General features: G+C 38.4%; 2 protein-coding genes across 3 annotated transcripts in view; one reads left to right on the top strand and one right to left on the bottom strand.

Moving 5' to 3' along the window:
• Positions 1 to 3,380: 3,380 nt before the first annotated feature.
• Positions 3,381 to 17,086, top strand: LOC140323126 (sulfotransferase 6B1-like). 2 transcript variants are annotated; one of them, XM_072399912.1, is made up of 7 exons: positions 3,385 to 3,523; positions 11,699 to 11,957; positions 12,686 to 12,870; positions 13,855 to 13,981; positions 15,004 to 15,098; positions 15,832 to 16,018; positions 16,213 to 17,086. In XM_072399912.1, the coding sequence occupies exons 2-7, from the start codon at positions 11,819 to 11,821 to the stop codon at positions 16,329 to 16,331; spliced, it is 852 nt and encodes a 283-aa protein (XP_072256013.1). In that variant the 5' UTR covers positions 3,385 to 3,523; positions 11,699 to 11,818; the 3' UTR covers positions 16,332 to 17,086. The 2 variants fall into 2 exon arrangements, with proteins under 2 accessions (XP_072256014.1, XP_072256013.1); XM_072399913.1 differs by lacking the exon at positions 11,699 to 11,957 and having other exon boundaries at positions 3,381 to 3,523.
• Positions 17,087 to 17,564: 478 nt separating this feature from the next.
• CMAS (cytidine monophosphate N-acetylneuraminic acid synthetase) overlaps positions 17,565 to 23,989 on the bottom strand; it is an 8,290-nt gene continuing 1,865 nt past the window's right edge. Inside the window, exons 2-8 of the mRNA XM_072399910.1 lie at positions 23,556 to 23,698; positions 22,345 to 22,497; positions 22,035 to 22,165; positions 21,743 to 21,837; positions 20,688 to 20,853; positions 19,223 to 19,379; positions 17,565 to 18,875 (exon numbers count right to left, since the gene is read on the bottom strand). Coding sequence (XP_072256011.1) covers positions 18,700 to 18,875; positions 19,223 to 19,379; positions 20,688 to 20,853; positions 21,743 to 21,837; positions 22,035 to 22,165; positions 22,345 to 22,497; positions 23,556 to 23,698 — 1,021 coding nt within the window. The 3' untranslated portion in view covers positions 17,565 to 18,699. The remainder of the gene's footprint in view (positions 18,876 to 19,222; positions 19,380 to 20,687; positions 20,854 to 21,742; positions 21,838 to 22,034; positions 22,166 to 22,344; positions 22,498 to 23,555; positions 23,699 to 23,989) is intronic.

Below are 23,989 nucleotides of genomic sequence, written 5' to 3'. Positions count from 1 at the left end.
GAAAGTACAGATACATTTTATCTCCACCATAAACCAGTTCTATGAATATACGAACAATGCGCATTATGTGTGCATTACCTGTGCATTACCTGGAATCTCTGCCACAAGGGGATTGTACAGAACAGAGAAATGGAAAAGCACTAAGATACATGACGGCTATTCCTGTGTGCACCATCAGAATGCCAGCTGGACATCCAACATATGCCAGAGTTTTGCTTCTTTAAACTGGTCAGTTTGAACTTTTCTGGACTTTATTACTTAAAATTGTAACTGTTCTCATAACTTGTCTTTGGGAAAAGTAGTAAGATAAAATCCCATGGATTGCAATAGAAATGTTTCCAATTATTAAACATTGTCAGCACATCCTAAATAAATAAAACATTGCGGACCCATTTACATTTGTAATATGCAGTTAATCGCAACACAACACTAATCAAGTATCAGGCAACACAAATGCACTGCAGCTCACAATAATGTGCATTTCAATGCTCATCTGCCAGCCTTTGTCATGCATTGTGCCTTTCCCTTTTGTAGCAACTGGTGGGCAGCATGGTGGCTCAGTGGTTAGCACTCTGGCCTTTGCAGAGCTATATCCCAGGCTCAAATCTCGGCCGGGACACTATCTGCATGGAGTTTGCAGGTTCTCCCCATGTCTGCGTGGGTTTCCTCCTGGTACTCTGGTTTCCTCCCACATCCCAAAAACATGCTCATCTGCCAGCCCTTGTCATGCATTGTGCCTTGTAATGGTATTTAGCTTACCCGCAGAATTGCCCTTAGACTACATTAATGACATATGACTATGTTAGGGACAATAAATTGTGGGCTCCTTTGAGGGACAGTTAGTGACATGACTATCAACTTTGTACAGTGTTGTGTAATATGATGGTGCTATATAAATACTGTATAATAATAATAACTGGGCTCTCTTAACACAATGCATGTTAACCCAGTGTAATCACTCAAGAAAAACTAAATTGGTCCTATTTGTATAAAAACATTCATCTCAGCACTTCCTCATAGGCATCAATGAATGAGTCAGCAATAAAAACAGAACAAATAATAAAAAATAATCTTTAATGTCTACATTATATGCATCTCCACCCTTAGTTCATTCTTAATTGCATATTAAATAAAACTGTTATCGATTTTCAACATCATCGTAACAAGGTGTACAACAATACTGGAAAACATTTCACATGCTTTCTTGCCACTGTATGACCTTGACCTGAAAACGTCCTTCGGTTACATTATTTGTGTAGGTTTCTTTACATGAACTGCCTGTTTTCAATCCCTACAACATTTTATTGGGTTTCATATGAAGGCTTTGTCTAGGCCAGTACTCTGATGTAGTGTGCTTCAGATCATTATTGTATTGAAGGAGCCATTTTTGCTTTGGCTTTTAAATAGATGGCCTCGCATTCTCAAACAACATGCTTTAAAATGATGTTCATAGCTGACTGCAAGATGTCCTGAAATTGAAGAGCAACCTAAATCATAACATTTCCTCTACCATGCTTCACAGTTGGTAGGACATTCTTCACCTGAAACACTTTCATCCATTTGGACCAAATAAGTTTCTTTACTTGGACAAACCTCTCTGACTTTATCAGTTGACGGGTGGCTTCTGCCTATATGTTCCAAAGAAAACTGTAATCTTGTGAATATATATATAATATATATATATATATATAAAACTATATTCAAATATTTAAATAGACTGTGCCAATTATATGTGTAATGTGTTTAGGTAAATCATTTTTGTCTGTAGCCATTGTCTGAATGAAGATCTAATGTTAATGTTCACTATCACTTTTGCATCTTTCTCCTCTATCACAAACAAACCCTTGGGTGCATGGATTTGGACCCCAAGGTCCTTTTGCTTGACTTTTCAGCTTTGTCGATGCTGCTGTCCAAATGTAGTACCAGGGGATAAATGAAGGGGTAAATACATATACTGTATACACAAAAGCTAACACTAATTTTTGGTCTTTTTTTTCTGTGTTTTGCAATGCCATGCAGATGCCTTTTAACCAACAAACCCATGGGCCTAAATCTCCAATTTTTTGTGGCACATGCCTAATGTGAAATCAATATTGCTTCTAGCTTAAAATCCTTCTACAAGCCAATAAATAAATGACCCTTTGTGATTCGTTAGCAGAATTTAGAGACCCCGGAGAGCTGTAAATAAAGCATTTCCATCTTTCCCATGTTAACGTCCAAGCCACATAAATTGGATGCTCCCTACCATTGTTCATTTCACTCAACACAATGTTCCTGGGACAATTAGAGATCTTCCCATGACATTTTGATGCAATTGGCAGCTATTAAACTCTCATCTTTGAGACATACCAAACCACCATCATTTCTTCTTCATTGACTTCAATGGTGATCAGCCACAACCAAAATGCCAGCCCAGCTCTGAACCTGAACAGGGATAAGGGACTAGTACCCATAGCCACCAATCTACAGATTTCTGTTATGATTTGTCATGACATGTCTTTGTCATGATTAAGTTACACATTTCGATCTCCTTTAATCTCATTGCTTAACTTTTTTTTTGTTTTACCTAGGTATTTACAGTTTGTAGTCCCGCTATAATATAAATCAGTCCAGTGAAAATTTTTTTTCAGTGTCAAAAAATAGGAAAATCGTCAACCATTTAATAACCACCAGATCTAGTATTTCATTGAAGTCTAAATATTTGGTGTGTCTTTACGTCACGGGGTAAAGGTGAGAGATTTGTTTTCTATTGGACTCTGAGTGTGCAGAAACAATAATTGTTTCATTTACACAGCAATTTACTAGGAAGGGTAGAGCTGCATATAATGAAGACATTACTTTATAATGACCAACAATTTTATTTTTATCGCTGACTCATATTTGTTTCTGCAATGTGTTGGCACTACTAATTTTTTTCCGATAAAGGCCAACATGACCCAATTTTTTTTTTACATGGTGCAAAACAATGAATGATGCAATGATGTGGTGCACTGCTATGGGGGTGCATTGACTATTACTATAACAGTGCATTGGGGGCAATAAAATATTTTGCACCATTTTCTTACATGGAAAATCAGCCGTGGGTCACAGTGGGAAGCGTGGCCCATCACATCATTCCTCCAATGGAAGGAAAGGGTAATTTCAGGGGCCCAGCAAGTCTACTAACTGAACGATTGTCCCTTCTGAATTCACAGATCATTTGCTGTTACTGAGACCTAAAAATAAGCAGTAAGTATCTATTCCCCAAACAGTGCCATATCTAGAACACTTCACCTATTTATATCACAGAGGAGGCAGACGTGCACTATAAAACCTGTAATGATGTGCGGATAAGGATGACATCTTCTCTATCAACATGTCACAACAAACCCACAGAAATGTCTAAAAATTACACAGCGAGGCCGATCTGCAGCAAAGATTAACATCAGTGACTATGACAGTGGATTGAAGTCTTTCTGAGCTCTAATGGAAAATTCAAGAGTGAGCGAAATACAAAGAAAGACATGGCTGGGGTTCTGGAAATGTAAGTTACATAGATGGCTGTCTTACTAATCCTCTGGCTTCAACACCTGCAATGTGAATTTAGCAGTATGATTGTTCTTGTTACCATCAAAGCTACAGAATCAGAAAGATCCCCCTCCCTGTTCAATTCATTACAGGGAATGAATTGGTCTGTTTAGGTAATTGAACCTATTAAGTACAACCTGATAAACTTGCCAGCTCTGCATTTGATAGGGGATGTGCCAAGTTTAAGCAGAATAGCTGACTCCATACAGACCATGTGCCTATCATTCTGCTATGTCACACCTGTAGACTGCACAATATTACCTTCTGTGATGTCACACCATCCCGCTCAGACTACTTGCTGATGTCATGCACAGGGTTGATATCAGCGTTCTTCATATCTATGTTATATCTTGCAGGAAATTAAATTACGGCTTCTCATAGCAATAAAGTACTTGTACCAACCTAGATGAATCGTAATAAAAAGATTATTGATACAGCTATGTCACGCTGACTGCAACACAGACATTTGTCATATAATGTTCTATTTCACATAATCTACTCACTCGTAGATCAGAAGCAATGGAGGAGAGTTTAAACATTTCATTCATCATTGCTCTGCAGATAATCAACTGATAATATTCAGGCATGACATCATTATTCTTCAAAATATAAGTTATGGTATACAGGGGTGACAAGTTATTATACAAGTTCCAGATATACTGTAAATATATTATACAGAAGTGACATCACTCCTATTCAGATATAAGGTATATCATACAGAAGTGATATCACCACTCATTTGATAATATTGTATTACACAGAAGTAACATCATTCCTATTCAGATGAATAGTATCAAACAAGTTATAGTAAACTTATGTATAAAATAACTCCAGATATACTGTAAGGTATATTATACAAAAGTGACATGACTCCTAATCAGATAAAAGTAATATTATACAGAAGCGACATGACTCCTAATCAGATATGTTATATTATACAGAAATGACATGACTCCTAATCAGATATGTTATATTATACAGAATTGACATGACTCCTAATCAGATATAAGTAATATTAGACAGAAATGACATGACTCCTAATCAGATATAAGGTATATTATACAGAAGTGACATGACTCCTAGTCAGATATAAGTTATAACTTACTTAGTTATAAAGTTATCACACAAGTGACAGTATTCCTATTCGGATATATGTTATTATTCAAGTTAGAGTAAACTCATGTATACAATAACTCCAGATATACTAAAAGTTATAAAAAACAGAAGTGACATCACCATTCTCCAGATATAAGGTTTATCATACAGGAATGACATTAATCCTATTCATATATATTTTATACTATACAGAAGTGATATCACCACTCTCCAGATATTAATAAAATATACAGAAGTGACAACCATTCTGTAACTCAAATTATACAAGCTATATTATATAACCCCTAAATAAAACAACTTTATATATACTGTATTACAGAAATTATATAACACTTTTTCATATATAAGTTATATTATGCTGAAGTGACATCACACCTTTCAGATATAGGTTATATTAAACTCCCGTATAAACTAACTCCGGATATACTGTAATTTTATTCTACAGAAGAGTCATTACCACTCTACAGATATCAGTTATAATATACATTAATGACACCAATCTCTAAGTTTAAATTAAATTTTACAATATAATACCACCGGTATCCAGATATATATTATAACATATGGCAGTGACACCCCTGATCTCCAGATTTATATTGTAGGATAAAACAGTGACATCGCTGATCTCCAGATTTATATTTTAGGATTTAGCAGTGACACCCCTGATCTCCAGATCTTTATTATAAGATATAGCAGTGACACCCCTGATCTACAGATTTACCTATATTATAATATACAGAAGTGACACCCCTGATATCCAGATTTATTTTATATTATACAGAAGTGACACCACTGATCTCCAGATTTATATTTTAAGATATAGCAGTGACACCCCTGATCTCCAGATTTCACCCCTGATCTCCAGATTTATATTTTAGGATTTAGCAGTGACACCACTGATCTCCAGATTTATATTTTAGGATTTAGCAGTGACACCCCTGATCTCCAGATTTATAATATAAGATATAGCAATGGCACCCCTGATCTCCAGATTTATTTTATAAGATATAGCAGTGACACCCCTATTCTCCAGATTTATATTATATTATACAGAAGTGACACCCCTGATCTCCAGATTTATATTATAATATACAGAAGTGACACCACTGATCTTCAGATTTATATTATAGGATATAGCAATGACACCCCTGATCTCCAGATTTATATTATAAGATATAGCAGTGACACCCCTGATCTCCAGATTTATATTAAAACATATAGCAGTGACACCACCGATCTCCAGATTTATATTAAAGGATATAGCAGTGACACCCCTGATCTCCAGATTTATATTATAATATACAGAAGTGACACCCCTGATCTACAGTAAATAATAACACAGGTGTCACATCATTCTCCAGATACAAGTTGTATATTACAGGAGAATTAATGTTTTCAGAATAAAGGTCACATCTGTGCCCCACACAACTATGGGAGATAGGGAGACACTATTTAGAACATCGTATGTAGGTAGATGACACAACCCTGCCATGACCCAATTTTGGACACCTTATGCTTGGTTAAACCAAAAAGTAGAAATACATTTTTAAATACTGGCTTTTAAATATACCAGACTGAAAATATTAGAAGCTCGATGTAAGGTATGGTGCAAAATGACATTTATTGTTGTTAAATAAAACATATTTTATAGAGGTGTATGTGTCCATCCAAAAAGGAGGAAGGACAAAGAGATTTGGATGTGAAAGATGGAGAGTCCTTACAAATCCTAGACAGTTGTATACTTATTGAAGGGCCAGTTGGTCATGCTGACACTTGTGGTCCACCGACTATAGATAATATCATCACAGTAATAGCAGCATGTTGGTCAGATGTTGTGGATATCTCCAAAAACAGTGAAAGCATTTTATCTGCTGTATGGAAAACTCAGCAGTTCTATGGTTCAGAGGTCATAGTGAATTCAGGAAGGAAGTTATGTTTGTAGATAGTGAAAATTCACACCTTGCTGTATTTGCTGTACTCTGCTCACAGGGATCACATCCACCTATAGGTGACATTAACTCCTCACTGCCAAGGTGCTCGGTGACAGTTATAATCCTATACTCTATTCACCCATGGATTCACCAGCTACAGGGGCAGGTGGAGGGGTGGTTAGAGAGAGGTTGGGTTGAAGGTGATGAAGCTCATTCAATATAAGAAATTAGCTTTTGTAATATTTTGTAAATTGAAAAAAAAAAGAATGAACTCTGTTATTGCAAATAAATAAAACGGAATAGAAAGAAAGACAAAAATGATAAATCATATTTAATGGTAAACACAATTTTTCACAATTGCATATAAGTTTAAACTTTCAAATCAAAGGGTCATTTTTTTTAATCTGCAGCTCGTTGAATCCTTAATGGACCATATTCGGACTCTTGCTATAAAAATTCTACAATATTCTGCCCCTGTCTTCCAACTGTGCGCTTGTTTTGTCACCCCCAGCAACTTGTTGTGCCAACACACATTGCACAGGCAAGGATATCCATTGTCACTATCAGGAAGCCAGCTCGGAGGAAACGTCTGAGAGAAAGAAGGAGATCTGCAGTAATGAGATGTAAAGATGAAACACAGGGACAAAGCCTTGCCACCCAGATACATAAGCAAGGGCCTTTATGGCAGGATAAGCAGGGATTATAAAAACTAAAAGAAAACATGGAAGTAACTGAACTTTTTATGAAAGTGAAGTATATCTTTCTCTTAGACAATAGTTACAAAAGCAAGGGTCCCCCTGTCACCACGGGAAGCGTTCCTATTCCTGTGCCGTAACTTAAAATTCTGTATTGTCCTGGTGACATTGGTGATCAGACAATGGAATGGGTTTATTAAAGCTCCCTATAGCTGGAACGGATACACTTTCATCAGTGAAGCTGGGTTATCCAGCAAACCTGGATTGTATTTCTTCAAAGTAATTTGCTATTTGCTGGTAAATGTTTTGAATTTTGGACCGGATCCATTCCAGGTTTGCTGGATCACTCAGCTTCACCAATGAAACTCTCCAGCTTTGGAGAGTTTTAATAAATCAGGCCCAATGAGAAAGAATGAATCTCCCAGCTAGCAAAGCTAGCACGGCATACAATGTAATGTGATGGCAGTCTGTATGCCAGGTCACCCTGTGACTCATATGAAGTGTCAATGTACAGCTCACTGAGATAATAACAAACAAACCATTTTAACCACCTGGCCGGTAAACCCGACCTTGGTTCGGGTCTATCGATTTTGCAAAAACATGATAAACCCGAACTTTTCTCACTGTCTAAATCCCAATCACTTACCTGGTCCCTGCTGCAGTGATCCGTTCTGTTCCAGCGTCGATCGAAAAAAAAAATACTCACCTTCTCCCCGCAGCTCCTCCGGAGACGTCTTCTGTCTTTAGTCTTCATCCGGCGAGTGCAGTGACGATCACCGTGGTTTTCCGGTGACGTCGCTGCATGCGTCGGTGCGTGTTTCAAACATTTTTATATTCATGATATGTACTAGACCCTTGTTCCGACATATTTCTGTAAGTTACAGGTCTACAATTTAAAAAAAAAAAATTCATGAAAAACAGTGTACCGCTTTTGGAACAGAAATCTAGACATCAGTGTAACGCCCAGGAGGTTAAGATTCGAACTCGCAGAAAGAAAGGATGATTTTGTAATATTAATACATCTTCACAATTTTTTTGTTCAATTCTTGATGGAAATTGAGTCAGTGTGAATCTTAACCATAAGGAAATGTTGTAAGGCAGAGAACTAATTACCAGGGCTGGAGTTTGGCACCGTGAAACAGTTACAGAGAGCTGATATCGAGCTGTTATTGACAGATCATAAGGGACAATAATCAGTTTATTAAAAGCCATTGCTTGCTACAAGTTCCTGCAGAAATGTTAGCAGAGCTGTGAGTCAACAGACAAGATAATCCCCAGCAATGACTAAATAAGCCATGAAAACCCCAAAATGGTGAAATCTGTTATGAGGATGATAATGAGACTAATACAGCTAGATACACATCAAATAAAAAGATTGTCTACTTTACACTGAGGACTTAATGGTATAGGGAAATAATTTTCAATATCCAAAATAACATGAATTATCAACACCAGTCATCATTAGTTTGCAGGAAGGGCATACTGTACAGTTGTACTGCAGAGGAAAGAATCATCAGGAAAATGACATTCCTGTATTATATCTGGGGAATAATGATGCCTTGGATCAGTGTTTTTCAATCAGGCTTCCTACAGAGGTTGCTGGGGGCTCCCTGAGCAAAGAGCAGTTTGTACTTCTCAGGTCCGGTGCCACTAATGATCTGATCTGTAAGGGTGACATTCTTACCAATGGACAGCAATGAAAGAGGTGTTATATAAAAACTAAAATAAAAATATTAACAATGATTTTAATAATAATATCACCTCTGTAAAATAGACCGTCCACCTGGAGATTGCTGATGATTCTTCTCTATAACATATCTGGGGAGCACTGATGTCACTCCTGTATATATAACATACATACACATACCAGATGATTGCTGCCTGAGAAGAATAGTCTCCCTCAGATGGAAATCTAGCGTATATACAGTGATCCCTTGACTTGTGGGTTGATTGATGAGTGACCAGTCAAGAATGACCATTAATGTCTGTAATGAGCCACTTGTCCCCCCACTCCGCTCTCCATACAGCAGAATCATTCATTCATCTATCACTGAAAATAATCAGGAAAGATCACTGAAATCTGATGTCTGTACGGGGCTCTGAATCTGGAGAGCGCTAATTTTGCTTCTGTACAAAAAATGTCACTTCTGTATAATATAACCTAAATCTGATAAATAACTTATATCTTTAGAGCTGTGATGTCCCTTCTGTAAAATATAACCTATATCTGATATATATACCTCATATCATTGGAGCAGTGATGTCATTTCTGTATAATAAAACCTATATCTGATATATAACTTATATCTTTAGAGCTGTGATGTCCCTCCTGTATAATATAACCTATATCTGATATATACTTTATATCATTGGAGCAGTGATGTCATTTCTGTATATTAAAACCTATATCTGATATATAACTTATATCTTTAGAGCTGTGATGTCCCTCCTGTATATTATAACCTATATCTGATATATACTTTATATCATTAGAGCAGTGATATAATTTCTGTATAATATAACCTATATCATATATAACTTATATCTTTAGAGCCGTGATGTCCCTCCTGTATAATTTAACCTATATCTGATATATACTTTATATCATTAGAGCAGTGATGTCATTTCTGTATATTATAACCTATATCTGATATATAACATATCTTTAGAGCCGTGATGTCCCTCCTGTATAATATAACATATCTGAAATATAACTTATATCTTTGGAGCCGTGATCTCACTCCTGTATAATATAACGCCCATCAAGTTCAACCACTAGGGAAATAAACATATCCCAGATAAAAACCCTATAGACATAGTTGGTTCAAAGGAAGGCAAAAAAATACCCTTGGTATATTTTGCTTCAATGAGGGAAAAAAAAATCCTTCCTGATTCCATGAGGCAATTGGATGTTCCCTGGATCAACGGTCTGTTATCTTTACTTTAAAGCTTTAATACCCAGTTATATTCTGTGCTTCTAGAGAAGCATCTAGCTTTTTCCAAAAGCAATCTATGAAACTTGCTGAAACTACTTCCCTTCCTTATCCGGAGCTTAAACTTCTTTTCCTCCAGACGCAAAGAATGCTCCATTGTAATGATTTCACAGTGAATATTTGGGAAGAAAGTTCTCTATATGGATCATTTATATATTTATACAGGGTGATCTTATCCCCCCTTATACTTCTCCTCTTAAGGGAGAAATGATTCAGTTCCGCTAATCTCTCCTCATAGCTGAGCTCCTCCATTCCTCTTATTAGTTTAGTTGCTCTTCTCTGCACTCTCTCCAATTCCACAATGTCCTTTTTGTTAACTGGTGCCCAAAACTGGACTGCATATTCCAGATGTGGTCTGACCAATGCTTTGTACAGGGGAATTACTGCTCTCTGATATATAATTCATATCTTTAGTGCTGTGATGTCACTCCTGTATAATATAACCTCTATCTGATATATAACAATCTTTAGAGCCGGGATGTCCCTCCTTTACAATATAACCTATATCTGATATCTAACTTATATCTATAGAGCAGTGATGTCACTCATACTGTAACTTATTTGGAGAGTAGTGATGTCACTGCTGTATAATTTATTGATTATACCACTCTTGTATAACATATTTGGAGAGCAGTAATGCCATTGCCTTATACTATAACTTATACCTAGTGAATGGCAATGTCATTGCTGTATAATAGATATCACTTCTATAAAATAAAACATACCTGAAGTGCAGTGATCCTGATCCTGTATAATCTAACTAATTTATAATTCATGATGATGTCACTCCTGTATAATATAATTTATATCTGGAAAGCAGTGATGCCATATTTGTACAATAAACAAAATCAGGAGAATGACGATGCCGCATAATGTAATGTATAATATTCTTCCTACTAATGATGTCACTCCTGTAAATTATTATTTATACATTTTTGTTTGTTTGTTGTCATTGAGTCTGGCGAGCATAAATTAAATGGACGGGGGACAATATATAATGCCAGATGCTTACTTATGCTGCAATCACCGTGACGCAGCTGATTTACCAATCATCATTTTGTCTGGTGTGAGTCCTTTACTGCGCTCAGGGCTGGAATAAACATCTTTTTTTTCTTTTGTCTCTATTGATTTTTGTTCTTTTTATCACAATTCCTGAGCAGGATTCTTAGCACTGAGATACTGGGAAACTTATTTCACATATCGCTGATAAGGGCCCCTATATAGGGTCAAAGAGTTTTCTGTATTGATACATATATGGACTTGTTATATAAGGGTTCAACAATCATTCATTAGTGAAATGTTTTATTATTTGATTAGAAATCATTCGATCGTTAGTAATTAGTAAGCCGTAAAAGGATCATAAAATTTGCTGATAAGTTTGTGTTTGTAATCAAAGAATTGGGTGCAGCCCAGTGACTGCCTCCGGCTACCTGTATAAGAACCCCAGGTGCCGGCCTTGGGTACTGTTGCATCTCAGCAGGGCATCTGACAACCAACCTGAGCTCCAGTCCCCACCATGTCCATCCACAGTGACCTCATCCACGTCTTCAACGGAATCCCCTTCACTACGCGCTCCTCCGCCGAGCTCCTGAAATCTCTGGACTTCTTCCAGGCCCGTGAAGATGACATCCTTCTGGTCTCATATCCTAAATCTGGTAATCCATGCTGTTCTATCTCCTCTCAATTATTTTAAAAACATTGGCATTATTTTAGAAATATTTGGAAACATTTCAGCATAATGTACCTGATGTTGTAGGGATCAGCGCCGTCTGCTTCATGAAAATCAAAGTTATTAGTGAGCTGGTAAAAGAGAAGAATTTATTTTTTTTTTGAGTTTTTAACCATAAATTTGAGAAGCACAAAATGAATGATAAGAATTTTAGAGGAACAGAACTTTTCTTTTAGAAGAAGGTTGAACTTGTTTCCCATATTTTATGTCGTGTGTGTTTCCATGGGAGAGGTTTCCATTCAATCCTTTTCTTGGTGACACTTAGATTATTGCTGTGACATGAACTGTTCCTGTTCCCCCTGGCGGGATGCTTCTTTTATATATATATATTTTAATGGCTTTAATGGAACAGGAGGGTCACTTACAGCAATATTTTTGTATTACAGTGAAAGTAAGTGCGAGGAAATCCACACCTCTGCATATCAGCTCTAGGTTTCACTCCATACTATTAAAGTATATGTAAAGCAATAATCTATTTTTTATTATGGATGAGGTCATGTCCTTATATTTTGAAAAAATCACACTCCAGATCAGTATATTTGTTCTGGCTCGCAAAGAGTTGGCCTTACAAATTGCAAAGGTTGATATGTTTCCTTTAAACTGTCACTACTTTATATATTGGACAATACTCATTGTTAACCCTTGGTCACCCAGGTACACACTGGCTTGCTGAGATCATGAAACATCTCTACACTTCCAAGGTCACCCTCACCTCACCCATTGAGTTTGGAGACGTTTCCAAATTGGAAGAGATGAACAACATCACAACCAAGAGGATCATCCCAACACACCTGAACTATGACATGCTGCCCCAGGACTTCAAGGCCAAGAAATGCAAGGTGAGGCATGGAGGGCATTACATGTAGATGTGTTAAAGGATGATATCTAGTTGCTTATATGAGGGGCAAAGGGTTATAAGGATCTATTCTGGTGGCCATTGGTGGCAATGTATCCCAAAATCCTATTCTCATCCTTATATGTTTATGTTTTAGGCAAAGGAAAAAAAAAATGGCAACTCTGTCTTTTTAAATATTTAGTTTTGGAAAGAGAGTAGATGGAATAGAAACCCTGATTGGGCTTTTATTGCTTTATTGAGGGAAAGGGGTACAGGACCCTAGGGTAGGCAACAAATCTAGTATCATGTGACAGCTTTTGTGAGGTGAATAATGGGCCCTGACATGGCCCTCTAGGTGACATCCTCTACATTTAGCCAAGGTATAGTCACAAATCTACATTAAATGTATATATCACAGTGAAAACCCAACGCTTTTCCTGGTATAGGGGGTGCAATTGAACCCTCTTTATCAAGACTGGAAAAGGAGATCTGGGTTAAAATATTGTGGCAATCCTGGTGATACCATGTCACATTCTAACATGCCCAGTGCATTACTTTCCCGTTCTATTCATAACTAAAAACAAACATAGGTTTTATCTGGAGTTCCGCTTTAACTCCTTGACTGCAGTTAACTAAAGGCCATATGGCTAAGCGGCTGGTAAATGTCCTCGCTTTCTAAAAGAATATTTCTGCAGTTTATTGGGAATAAGGTTTGGATGTAATGTACACTTTCTTTGGCATAATGAAGGTGGCAGATTGTCCTCTTGTGGCCATGTGTGGTAATGTTTCAAGAATTGACAATTCCAGAGGTAATTAGGTGCAAAGGAAGCCTCCGGCACATTTTATATTTTCAGTGAAGGGTTTATAGGCTGGAATGTCATTGATTCGTGACATATAAAATTAGTAATAATTTAATTCTACTAGTTGCAAAATAATTAGTACATAAATTGATACTACTATGATAATTTACCTGTGCCTTCTTTTTTAGGCTATCTACATTGTCCGGAACCCCAAGGACACAGCCGTCTCTTTATTCCATTACTACAGAGAAAACCCTAACTTGCCCACCATTGATGTGTGGAGCACCTACTTCGATATGTTCCTTCATGGACAAGGTGATTGATAATGAATATTGTTCATGCTGCAGAATTATGTCTGATGTGTATTTTGTGCATTATTACAATTATTTTCATCTCCTAAATTGTAAGCTCCTCTGGGCAGGGTCCTCTCCTCCTGTGTCACTGTCTGTCATTTGCAACCCCTATGTAATGTATAGCGCTGCGTAATATGTTGGAGCTATATAAATCCCGTTTACTAATAATAATATTAATAATATTATATGAGGGGAGGTAAATTTGGTTTTGCCTATAAATCTAGTTTTATTTATTACTGTAGTTGGCACAATGACTTCACAGCAGCTACTCATTTCCTAAATTTCAGGAGTGAAGGTGAGGGTGGCCATGGGCATATTAGCAGTCTCACCCCCAGTAATTAGATGACGGGGTTGATATGAAGGGCTTCGTAACTCCATCCTTATCACCCCAGGATTTATAATCTGGGATTGAAGTGAAGCCAATACACCATTGTGTTATAACTCAAATTAGGAATGGGAGTTAAGGTGTCTGATCTCATGATTCTGAGAACAGAGTGCTATAAAGATAATACACCGAACTTGATGTCCTTGGGACAAAAGTGTCTGCTCCCCATTATATAAGATTTGGGCACCAAGCTTCTGTCCAAAGGTCTCACACTGATAATAACGTGGTCCTGACCTTGATCAGGGTGACATCTTATTACTGGAGAGTCTTCCGATAATAAAAAGATGGTTATGTAACGGGCTGACTGCAGTATATGATACGCCAATTGCTGATAATCCAGCTCTGCAGATGGGAGGGGGAATAAATAGTATTGGAGTGTAATAATTAATAGGGAAGAGTAATAATCATTACTTGAAAGTAATCATTAATATTGCAAAGTAATAAACAGTATTGGAGAGGAAATATTCAGTATTGAAGAGTTTATAAACTGTATCGGAAAGTAATAATCAGTATTGTGGAAGATATAAACTGTATTGGAGAGTAATATTCAGCATTGGAAGGTATTATGAAGGTAACTGATCTACCTGTGTGTATTGCAGTTGTATGTGGATCCTGGTTTGACCACATCCTGAGCTGGGAGGAGCACAGGAACGAGATGGGGACTCTCTTCCTTCACTACGAATCCATGAAAAAGGTTTGTCTGACTACGAATTCATTTGTAGATTCCAACAATTCTGTATGTTATGACTAAGTAATTTAACTTAATGGTTACTATGCAGCCAGTGGGGCAAATCACAATTAGTTATTGTAACATTTACCTGAAAGCAATATGTATGATGAGACCTTCATAGTTTTTCTTTATTGCTGGTCCATGTTTTCATGATTAGATTTCACATTCGATTTATTTGACTATTCTTCAGGTATCTCTAGGTATGAGAGAGTGAGCAGCATTATTGTTCATAATACAAGTAAAGACATTTATATGTCAATCTAGACAAGTACTAATTCTAGGTTTATGATGCACAAGTATCATAGAATAAACATAAAACTATATTTACCCTTCTGACTGAGCTGTCATATCTCACATACTCCCCTTACCAGACACTGCAGATCACAGTGGAAGCTGTCAATCCAGAAAGCAAAGTGCAGGACTAGGTGTAGCCGGAGATGATTGACATGCCGCAGGCCAGTATGTGACCTGTGGAAATGTAATAGTCAGTCCCCCTGCAACATCTAATCCTGGATCCCTTACCAGACCAGCCCCATTTATTACAGAATGTTACATCCCCATAAAAAAATGTCAAAAACATATACATTAACTGCTAGCAGCCAATCAGAGGCCAGAGCTCTAGTGACTAATAGTGACACCAGAAAAGTAAAAGGTTGTAAAATCCCTGCAACTCAATCCTTTTAACCCTTCCTTTCAGAATCCGTTCAAGTCAGTGAGAAGGATCAGCTCTTACCTGGGGATAAACCTCAACGACAATGAAATAAATGAGATCTGCAAGAAAACCTCATTTTCCGAGATGAAGAACAACGTGGAGAAAGAAATCAATGACCCAAATCACACGGTCTGCTCGCTGACCTCCAACCGCAGACTTATTTTCCGAAAAGGTGAGTGACCTCCTATCCTGGGCAGACCAGGACTTCTCCCTGACCCTACAGTCCCCATGTGACTGATCCCGGTCACAGGGCTTTTACTAACTGACTTCCTAAAATCAGACCCTGCATTACCCTCTTACTATGTGACTTGCTACAATGGTATTATTTATTCCTTTTTGTAATAAGTGAATTATCTCCTGTCACAGGCACTGTCGGGGACTGGAAACAGTATTTCTCCACCAAGCAGAACCGGCTGTTCGATGAGCTCTACAACACCAAGATGAACACAAGCTGTCTGGCCAAACACATCCACTATGATAACTGAGCATGCTGCCTACGGATCGGACTGTAATGTTACCAAAATACTTCCTCCAATACCCCACACCAGGAAGATTGGCACCTAAAAGGTCAAAGACAAGGCAGATGCACAGACAATGTTTAAAGAATACCTCCACCCTTTAGTGGGACTCCTCAGGGGTTTACAATGGTGGTCACAGCCTCTGGGATGCAACAGCTGGGTGGCCATATGACACCTTAAAACCCCAGACCCTCCTTATACACAGCTGTCTTACCCCATCAACTGCAATATCAAAAAGCAAAAAAAAAGGGGAATATAACTCCTTATATGACCCCCCCCCACCTTCACTTGATAGTAATGGATTAAGCCCAGTTAAGAATGAATTATTATCATCAGTGTAGTATAAAGTGCAAACTTTATAAGCTTAATAAGTGTATACCGGGTATATAATCAGGCCCTTCTATTTCCTTCAAATGCATTCTCATCTGAATCCACAAGGTGGTGCTGTGTCTGCCCAGGAAGGAGTCCTTAATGCCCTGTATAGCAAGATTCAATGAAAAAAAAATTTCAATGGTTTGTCCAAAAATATTCTAAAAAGTTACACAGCAGATTTTTTATAAAATTAAATACATATATATAATATGTATTGGAACTTTTAGTAACACATTGCTAATTCTCTTGCAACTAGGATTTTGATTCTGTAGTGCTGTATAGTTTGTGTCTTTTATAGAAATGTATGTTTTATTTCTTCTTTCAATAAACTAATTTATATTCTTATAGTATTATCATGATTATTCATTTATAAAATGAAAGTATGGACTTGACAATCATGACAGGGCCAGAGAGAGATGGAATGTTCCAATGCAGGGACAGTGATGGAGGGGTTATCTGTATTATCTTCAGTTATAGTTTGCATAGTTTAGCTTGGAGAAGAACATAGTAAGCACAACTTTGTTTTACTCAAGGAATGTGTATTCTAGAAACTAGCGCATATAATGTACAGGACATGAGTCATACTCCACGGGAGGCACATCATTTACAGTAGGGGGTCCCTGATTTACTTTTAAAGGGTTGGCTTGCTAATCTATCACAGAATACAAAAGGCATTAACGTCTAGAGTTGCTTTGTATCAGGGCAATTCAGAGTTCCTAAAGCCATCAATCTTTATCTTGAGCAAGGATTCCTATACTCCTATAAGAAGGTGCTATAGAATCTACAACTAGAAGAAGACATAGAATAAACACAGAACAAAGACACAAGTTAGACATCAGGCTGGGTTTTTATTATGTGGTTATTCAAGCCATCGTTGATTATAGTATATCCCCACCAAAAGATAAAAACGTTGCACAAATAAAAGTCCCACAATTACAACAAAAATACATTTAAAAAATGGCCCAGCATGAAAGTCCCAGCAACACAATCCCAAGCCTTGTAAACATAATAGCAGGTCAGGTTCTTTGCATATTTCTCATCCTATTTATCAAATATCCCACAATCACGGACAATTACATTTACCAGGACAGTTAGGCGTCACCCGAATCCACCAAAGAGAAGTAATCTGGCTGGAGGCTAAGGGGGGCATTAAATAATTGTCAAACACCATTATATTTTGGTTTATATTTGAGCTGTTGTAACAACAAAACTAATCACTGTGCAGTATGAGCACCCAACTGGATGCACTTTAGGTGAGCAGACACAAGGTGGGAGAGAAAAAACCTCTCCCTTGCACCTGTAAATCTGGTTTCATTTTGTTACTAAAAAGCTGGACTTGTGCCAACACACTGCATGACCCCCCACCCCTTTCATGCCCTAATAGCCCTTCTCAATGAGCACTGTGGATGGGCAGGGCTCAACCTTAAATCAAGGAAGTAGACAAAGTTTCATTAGAAAATATAGGGGATGTATACTGCGTAATTTATGATCCCTCTTATGACAGATTTTTACTTCTAAAAGTTTAAAACGGACAACAGGTAAATGATAAATTAGGCGGACAAGCAATTTGTATAAGAAAAACTGCCTATGCAAAGCAGAAAGTCTGTTCCAGGTCAATAAAATGTAATAAAAGTAAAGAGAAAAGAACATAAAATCATCCTAAAATCTCAGGTGCAACAGACAGGAAATTGGGGTTTGATTTACCCCGTTAACAAAATTAACACAAAAAATTATCACATATACTCTGCTACAGGATGGACTGTAGGAGGAAAGACAGAATTAGATGCAAATCATTGGCGATTGGTAGAATAGGGTAGTTCTGGAACCGAACAATCTCCACCCCTTCAGGGCATATGGCTAATGGCGTTGTGCTGGTTTCCACCAAACTTTCTCCTCTGTAAACTTTATGTGGTGCTGACACATCACCCCACCAGAAGTGCAGGATCAAAGTCTCTAGCTGCACTTATCTTCCTGTCTCCAATAGTGTTATAATGTGATCAGCAAACTCCTGAATGGCTCCATAGCCGCCTCCATGCTGGCAGACAAAGCTATCCGTCATCTTGGCTGCTGTGCAAGCGTCAGCGGGAACTCCACAAGTTCCAGCCAGCTTTAGGCACTCCACATCAGAATAGCTGCAACCTGTGATTAAAAAAAAAAGAATGTCAACAAGTAGGTCATATCCCAAGTTTTATTGTCGTTCTATGGTGCAACATCATAAAAACCTAGTGGAAGGGGTGGAGAGAGAAAATACTGCAGTGAAATCTTATAATTGTAAAAGAGAGGAGAGGGAAACTACTGTGAGAATATCTCCCCATTATGAAGGGTCAGAAATACAAATTACTATATAAGAATTCTGTAATAGGAAAAACAAAGCTGATGGGTCCAGGAACTGCAAGGTCATAGGAACCTACAAGGTGTCACAAGCACAGGCCAGTGTATAAAATATATCTAAAAGGCAGCAAAGTTTTGGAAAATACAATACTGACCCATATAAGCCACCTGGCTCCAGGAAGACAGGCCCAGCTCGTCCATCCATTGCTCTACAGCTTCCTTTTTATGGGATACGTTTGCCTTGATCAAACATGGAAGATTCAGATTGGACACCAACGATGGACTAATGTCTCTCTCAGAGATGAAGCGGACCTAAATAGAATCAGATGGTTATCACTTGGTTTGTAGGTTTACACCATCCTACCATCACCTGAGCTATTACCAGCTACAAGGAAAAGTTTCTTTCAACAGTGAGCCAACAAAACACAATATTTGATTTATTGGATATATATCTGTGTCCATCCACTCTGGAACAATAATATTAGGTGTATTTTCCTTTAAAGTGCATGCCTGGGAAAAAATGTATTTAAACAAATTTTAAATATATGCAAGTTATCTGTTATCCGGCACCAATGGGGATTGGTAGATTCAATATAAATGTAGTTTCTAGTTGCTTGGGAGTTGCTATTAAAAATAGGCCCAACTAATCCTATACACTATACCATAAACTTTATGATATATTTTAATATTATGAAGTAGAGGGGCAGATTAGAATTATTACATATTGGAGCATATTATTATAACAAAGTTGTGGGCGAAGATTATTATGATAGTAGAAGTGCAGTTTAATATAATGATGAGACATTGGGACATACTATTACAAATAGTTTGGGCAAAATATGTACAAAATGGTATATACAATGTGATATATGTTTCTGCTATGTGACCACAGCAACCTCTGCTAGCCACATGCGGTATGGCACCTGAAGATTTACGATTTCTGATGACAGCAGGGGGACTTGCTTGAGCCCTGGGAAGTTTTTTTTACAATAATGCAATACATATTTCTCCATGTCTTGAGCTGACATCTGTCTCTCTTGCATTAAAATTCCAAACATTGTTGTCAACCCTGCTTGGCTATAACATTACTTGGAACTGCAATGCACCAAAAGTAGCACTGTCAGCTCAAATGATATTCTCAGGTATTGTTCTGAATTTGCAGCATTTTTGCAGGGATAAACATGTAGAAAATGTATGTTTTTAAGATATACTAGATGTTCTAATATTTTGCCCAGAAATACACATATAACTATAGGGTAAATCATTTTAGCTTCAAAATCTGCCTGATAGAGTCTTTGTTCAGTTCAGGAGTAAATTTTCCTATTTCAATAGGCTCAGACTAGGGACCTGATTTATTAAAGCTTTCCAAGACTGGAGAGGATACACTTTCATCGGTGAAGCTGGGCAATTCAGCAAACCTGGAAGTGATTTCTTCAAAATAATTTGCTATTTGCTAGCAAATGTTTTGAATCCTGGACCAAATCCATTCCAGGTTTGCCCAGCTTCACTGATGAACGTGGATCCTCTCCAGCCTTGGAGAGCTTTATTTAAACAAGCTCTAGGATTGAATAGTACTGCATATGGTATGCTTGGCACCTAGTCCCCCTATGGCAGACGTACATTTACATCTTTGTCCAGCAGCATTCGGATCCCGTCTACATCTCGCAGGCTGTAGGAGATCAATTCGTGTTCCTGATTTACATAGACTCGGCCATCCGTTAGACATCCATCGATGGTACACACCAACAACTTCACCACCGTTGGATTTTTACCGAAATAACCGTACCTGTAGAGGAAAAACCATTACTAGATCTGTACAAGGCAGGAAAGGGTGGACAGCAGAATAACTAAAAAAAAAATCAGAAGACAATAAATGGCAGAGGATTTTAAAAGTAAACTATAGTGCATAATTGTAGCTACTGTATTCAGTAAAGCAATTACTGATGCAATGTTGCTTTGTATTTTCAGAGGATCACAAATTATAAAAGGGATGAAGCAAAAGCAGGGAGATTCTTGTACTGCAAGTCCTCAGGTACAGCTTACACTTCAGCAAGGAAACCAATTATCAGTAAAGTAATAAAAATACCAAATAGCATGCTAAATCAGGTGGGACAAAAGGCTGATTCACACTAGTGTCAGCACTGCAGAATCCCACATGTGACTGGCACATTGCCAGCTGCCTAAACACTCTCACTGCAGCGCCATCAAAGAAGCAGCATCTGCACATCTGACAGCTGGCAGTAGTGTTCAGTACTAGTAGCACTCACTGGCGCCCCTAATCATTCCCTATATAGCGTCTCCTAAAAAGGCAGCTGTTGCTGGTAAAAGGAAATAGTAAAATGCACTGCAGCCTCACCACTGTGAACCTAGCCTAACAGAAGCATTAATACATTAGGATGTTCTCCTACTTCAGATATACAGCTATGAGAGTACAGAACAGAAGTGCCTAAGCATACGTGGTGCACCTATATTGGTCTGGAGGAACTCAAAGTAGATCATGGTACTGCTTAGGCACAATTACCATGTTCACTTTTCATGTTCAGATTAATTTTAATCAACAAGTTGTCCAATCACAATGTCCCTTACCTGCTTTCTGTTTTACTTGTGGGGGTCCATTCCACAAACAAGTGGCTTAAAAACTGGTACCAAACCAGGGATTTCACTTATTATTTTACCTTTTAACTCTTTGCTCTGCAATGGGCCAGTCAATATCTACATCAATATCCACACTGTATTCCGGCTTCATTTCATAGTAAGCCAACTTCCCATCCTAAAAATAAGAGTAAGAAATCAGAGCCAGAATCATTGGATGGTTATCATGGGATCATGGACATTACTGCAGTTTAGTACAGCACTTTAAAGAAATAATTTCACCACCAGCTATCCATCCACCCACCAGAACTGCAGAAAAATCATGTTACAGCAACAGCTCAGCAGGCGATTGGTGATCACGGAAGAGGGCCTAACCTGTAGTAATCCCTTGGTGATCAGCTCTCTGGTGGCAAAGTAAAAGGAACCGTTCTCATACAATTCTCCGTTCCAGTCTTGGCGGCGAGGGCGACACGCTGGGTTAAAGTTTTCTGCAGCCGTTAACTCTCCTGCAACATACATTTTTATTTTTTTTTGAGACATACACACATTAAAGTCAACTTATTCCAAACTTATTTCAATTATGCATGGCTGATGGCAAGTTAAATCACATGCTGGCATCAGATCATGTAAGGTGATAACATCCAAGCACAATTAGCACTATATGATGAAAGTACAAACACCTCACCTCCCTTCACCTCCTTCCAGCGAAATAAGTGATGCCGAACCACAGAGAACACAGAGTCGTAACCCTGGCTCTGGATCATATCCGCCACTTTGATGAGGTCCCGGGGATGCAGACACGGAGACGTGGCTTGTATGTTCCCAACTATGTCCACCTCTGCAGGGAAAAAAATTGACAAAATATCACAACACAGCAAAACAGCATAATGTAAAAGATTAAATTCTGGAGAGAAAATAGCAATGGACACATTGGCCCAGATGAGCCAGAAATGGCATTTTATAAGTGAAATTATTAAAATAAAAAAAAGGGCATTTTGCTCCCCTTTATATTTACCCTTCCAGTGCTCTCTGCCACCCCTTCCGCAGCTAAATTAAATACTCAGTGCTTGCGGGTATATTGGAGCATGTGACCTCCTCCTCTATACAAGTGATTGGTACTATCAGACAGACACAAGGCCACTGTGCCATGATCAGAGAAGTGATACCATTGCTTCCTTTTGGCTGCCAACAATCAGGAGAAGCAATTTCAGTGCTGGCTGTGGTGGAAGGAGGAGCTGGAGTGGAAAAAAATGTGGTGAATAAAAGTGGGGGTGGAGGAACCCATCCCAGAGACACTGAAAGTAAAAGTTAGGGACACCCATAACTTCAACCAAAATTCTAATTAAAACCCAATGAAAATTGTGTTCTAAACACAATTGTGTTCTAAAATAAAATTGTTGTTTTCTTTTTAGTGTTCCTTTTGATTACTCAAGCAATAAAATCCAGGAACCAATGAAAAGAACAGGTAGAGCTTTTCAGTGACCAGCCTAATTATGTAAACTCAGCATTTTATGCATTGATGTATGCATTGGTATTGCATTCCACTACAGGACCTGTATGAGCCACCCTTCACCGGGAGGGGGGTCCGTACACGTCACCCTTTCCTGGGGGGGCCTGCATGTGTCACCCTTCACTGGGGGGGGGGTTGCATGTGACTGCATCTCCCGGTCATGTCAGATCTAAACATGTCATGTCAGATTCAATGGGGAAGAAATGTTAAGCTGCAGGGAGATGTACACTGTGTGTAAGGTGGGGTAGGCTTTGGTGGTGGATCTGCAGGTTACTCCCCTATTTCATATGGAGGAGCTGCTGGTGTTACATTGGTAACATGACATAGATATGACGGCTCGGTGTGAAATTATTGCAGTCATGTGACACGTGGCATGATTGTCAAACCTGGGTGATGCTGCAGGAACTCCTGTATGGTCTGCAGAGAGCTGGTTGTATCCTGGGACACCTCTGGGCTCCTCCGATGAACCTTTGCCCCATACTGCTTAGCGACCTTCTCAATCTCATCATGGTCTGTAGACACCCACACACTGCGAGAGAGAAAAACCCAAATCTGTTATACAACTAAACCAATCACTGCACCGCTCACCTAGAAGAGCAGCCTGGTCCATACTGACACAGGGACCGCATGCTGAACACTGGGGACGGTGGAGTTACCCTGGGACCAGCTTACAGAACAACCCCCTCCCTTCTGCAACACAGTGGAGGTGCTTTATAGCCAGAGCCACCACAAGGGGGAGAAAGAGGGTGTACGAGGGGTACTGGGCCTGATACAGATCCCAAAACATAGCACAAATTTAAAGAATTGCTGGAAACCACTA

Source organism: Pyxicephalus adspersus, chromosome 2, assembly GCF_032062135.1.
Source record: "Pyxicephalus adspersus chromosome 2, UCB_Pads_2.0, whole genome shotgun sequence".
NCBI lineage: Eukaryota > Metazoa > Chordata > Amphibia > Anura > Pyxicephalidae > Pyxicephalus > Pyxicephalus adspersus.
The sequence above is the reverse complement of the archived record's forward strand: the minus strand, read 5'-3'. Positions and strand labels throughout refer to the sequence as shown.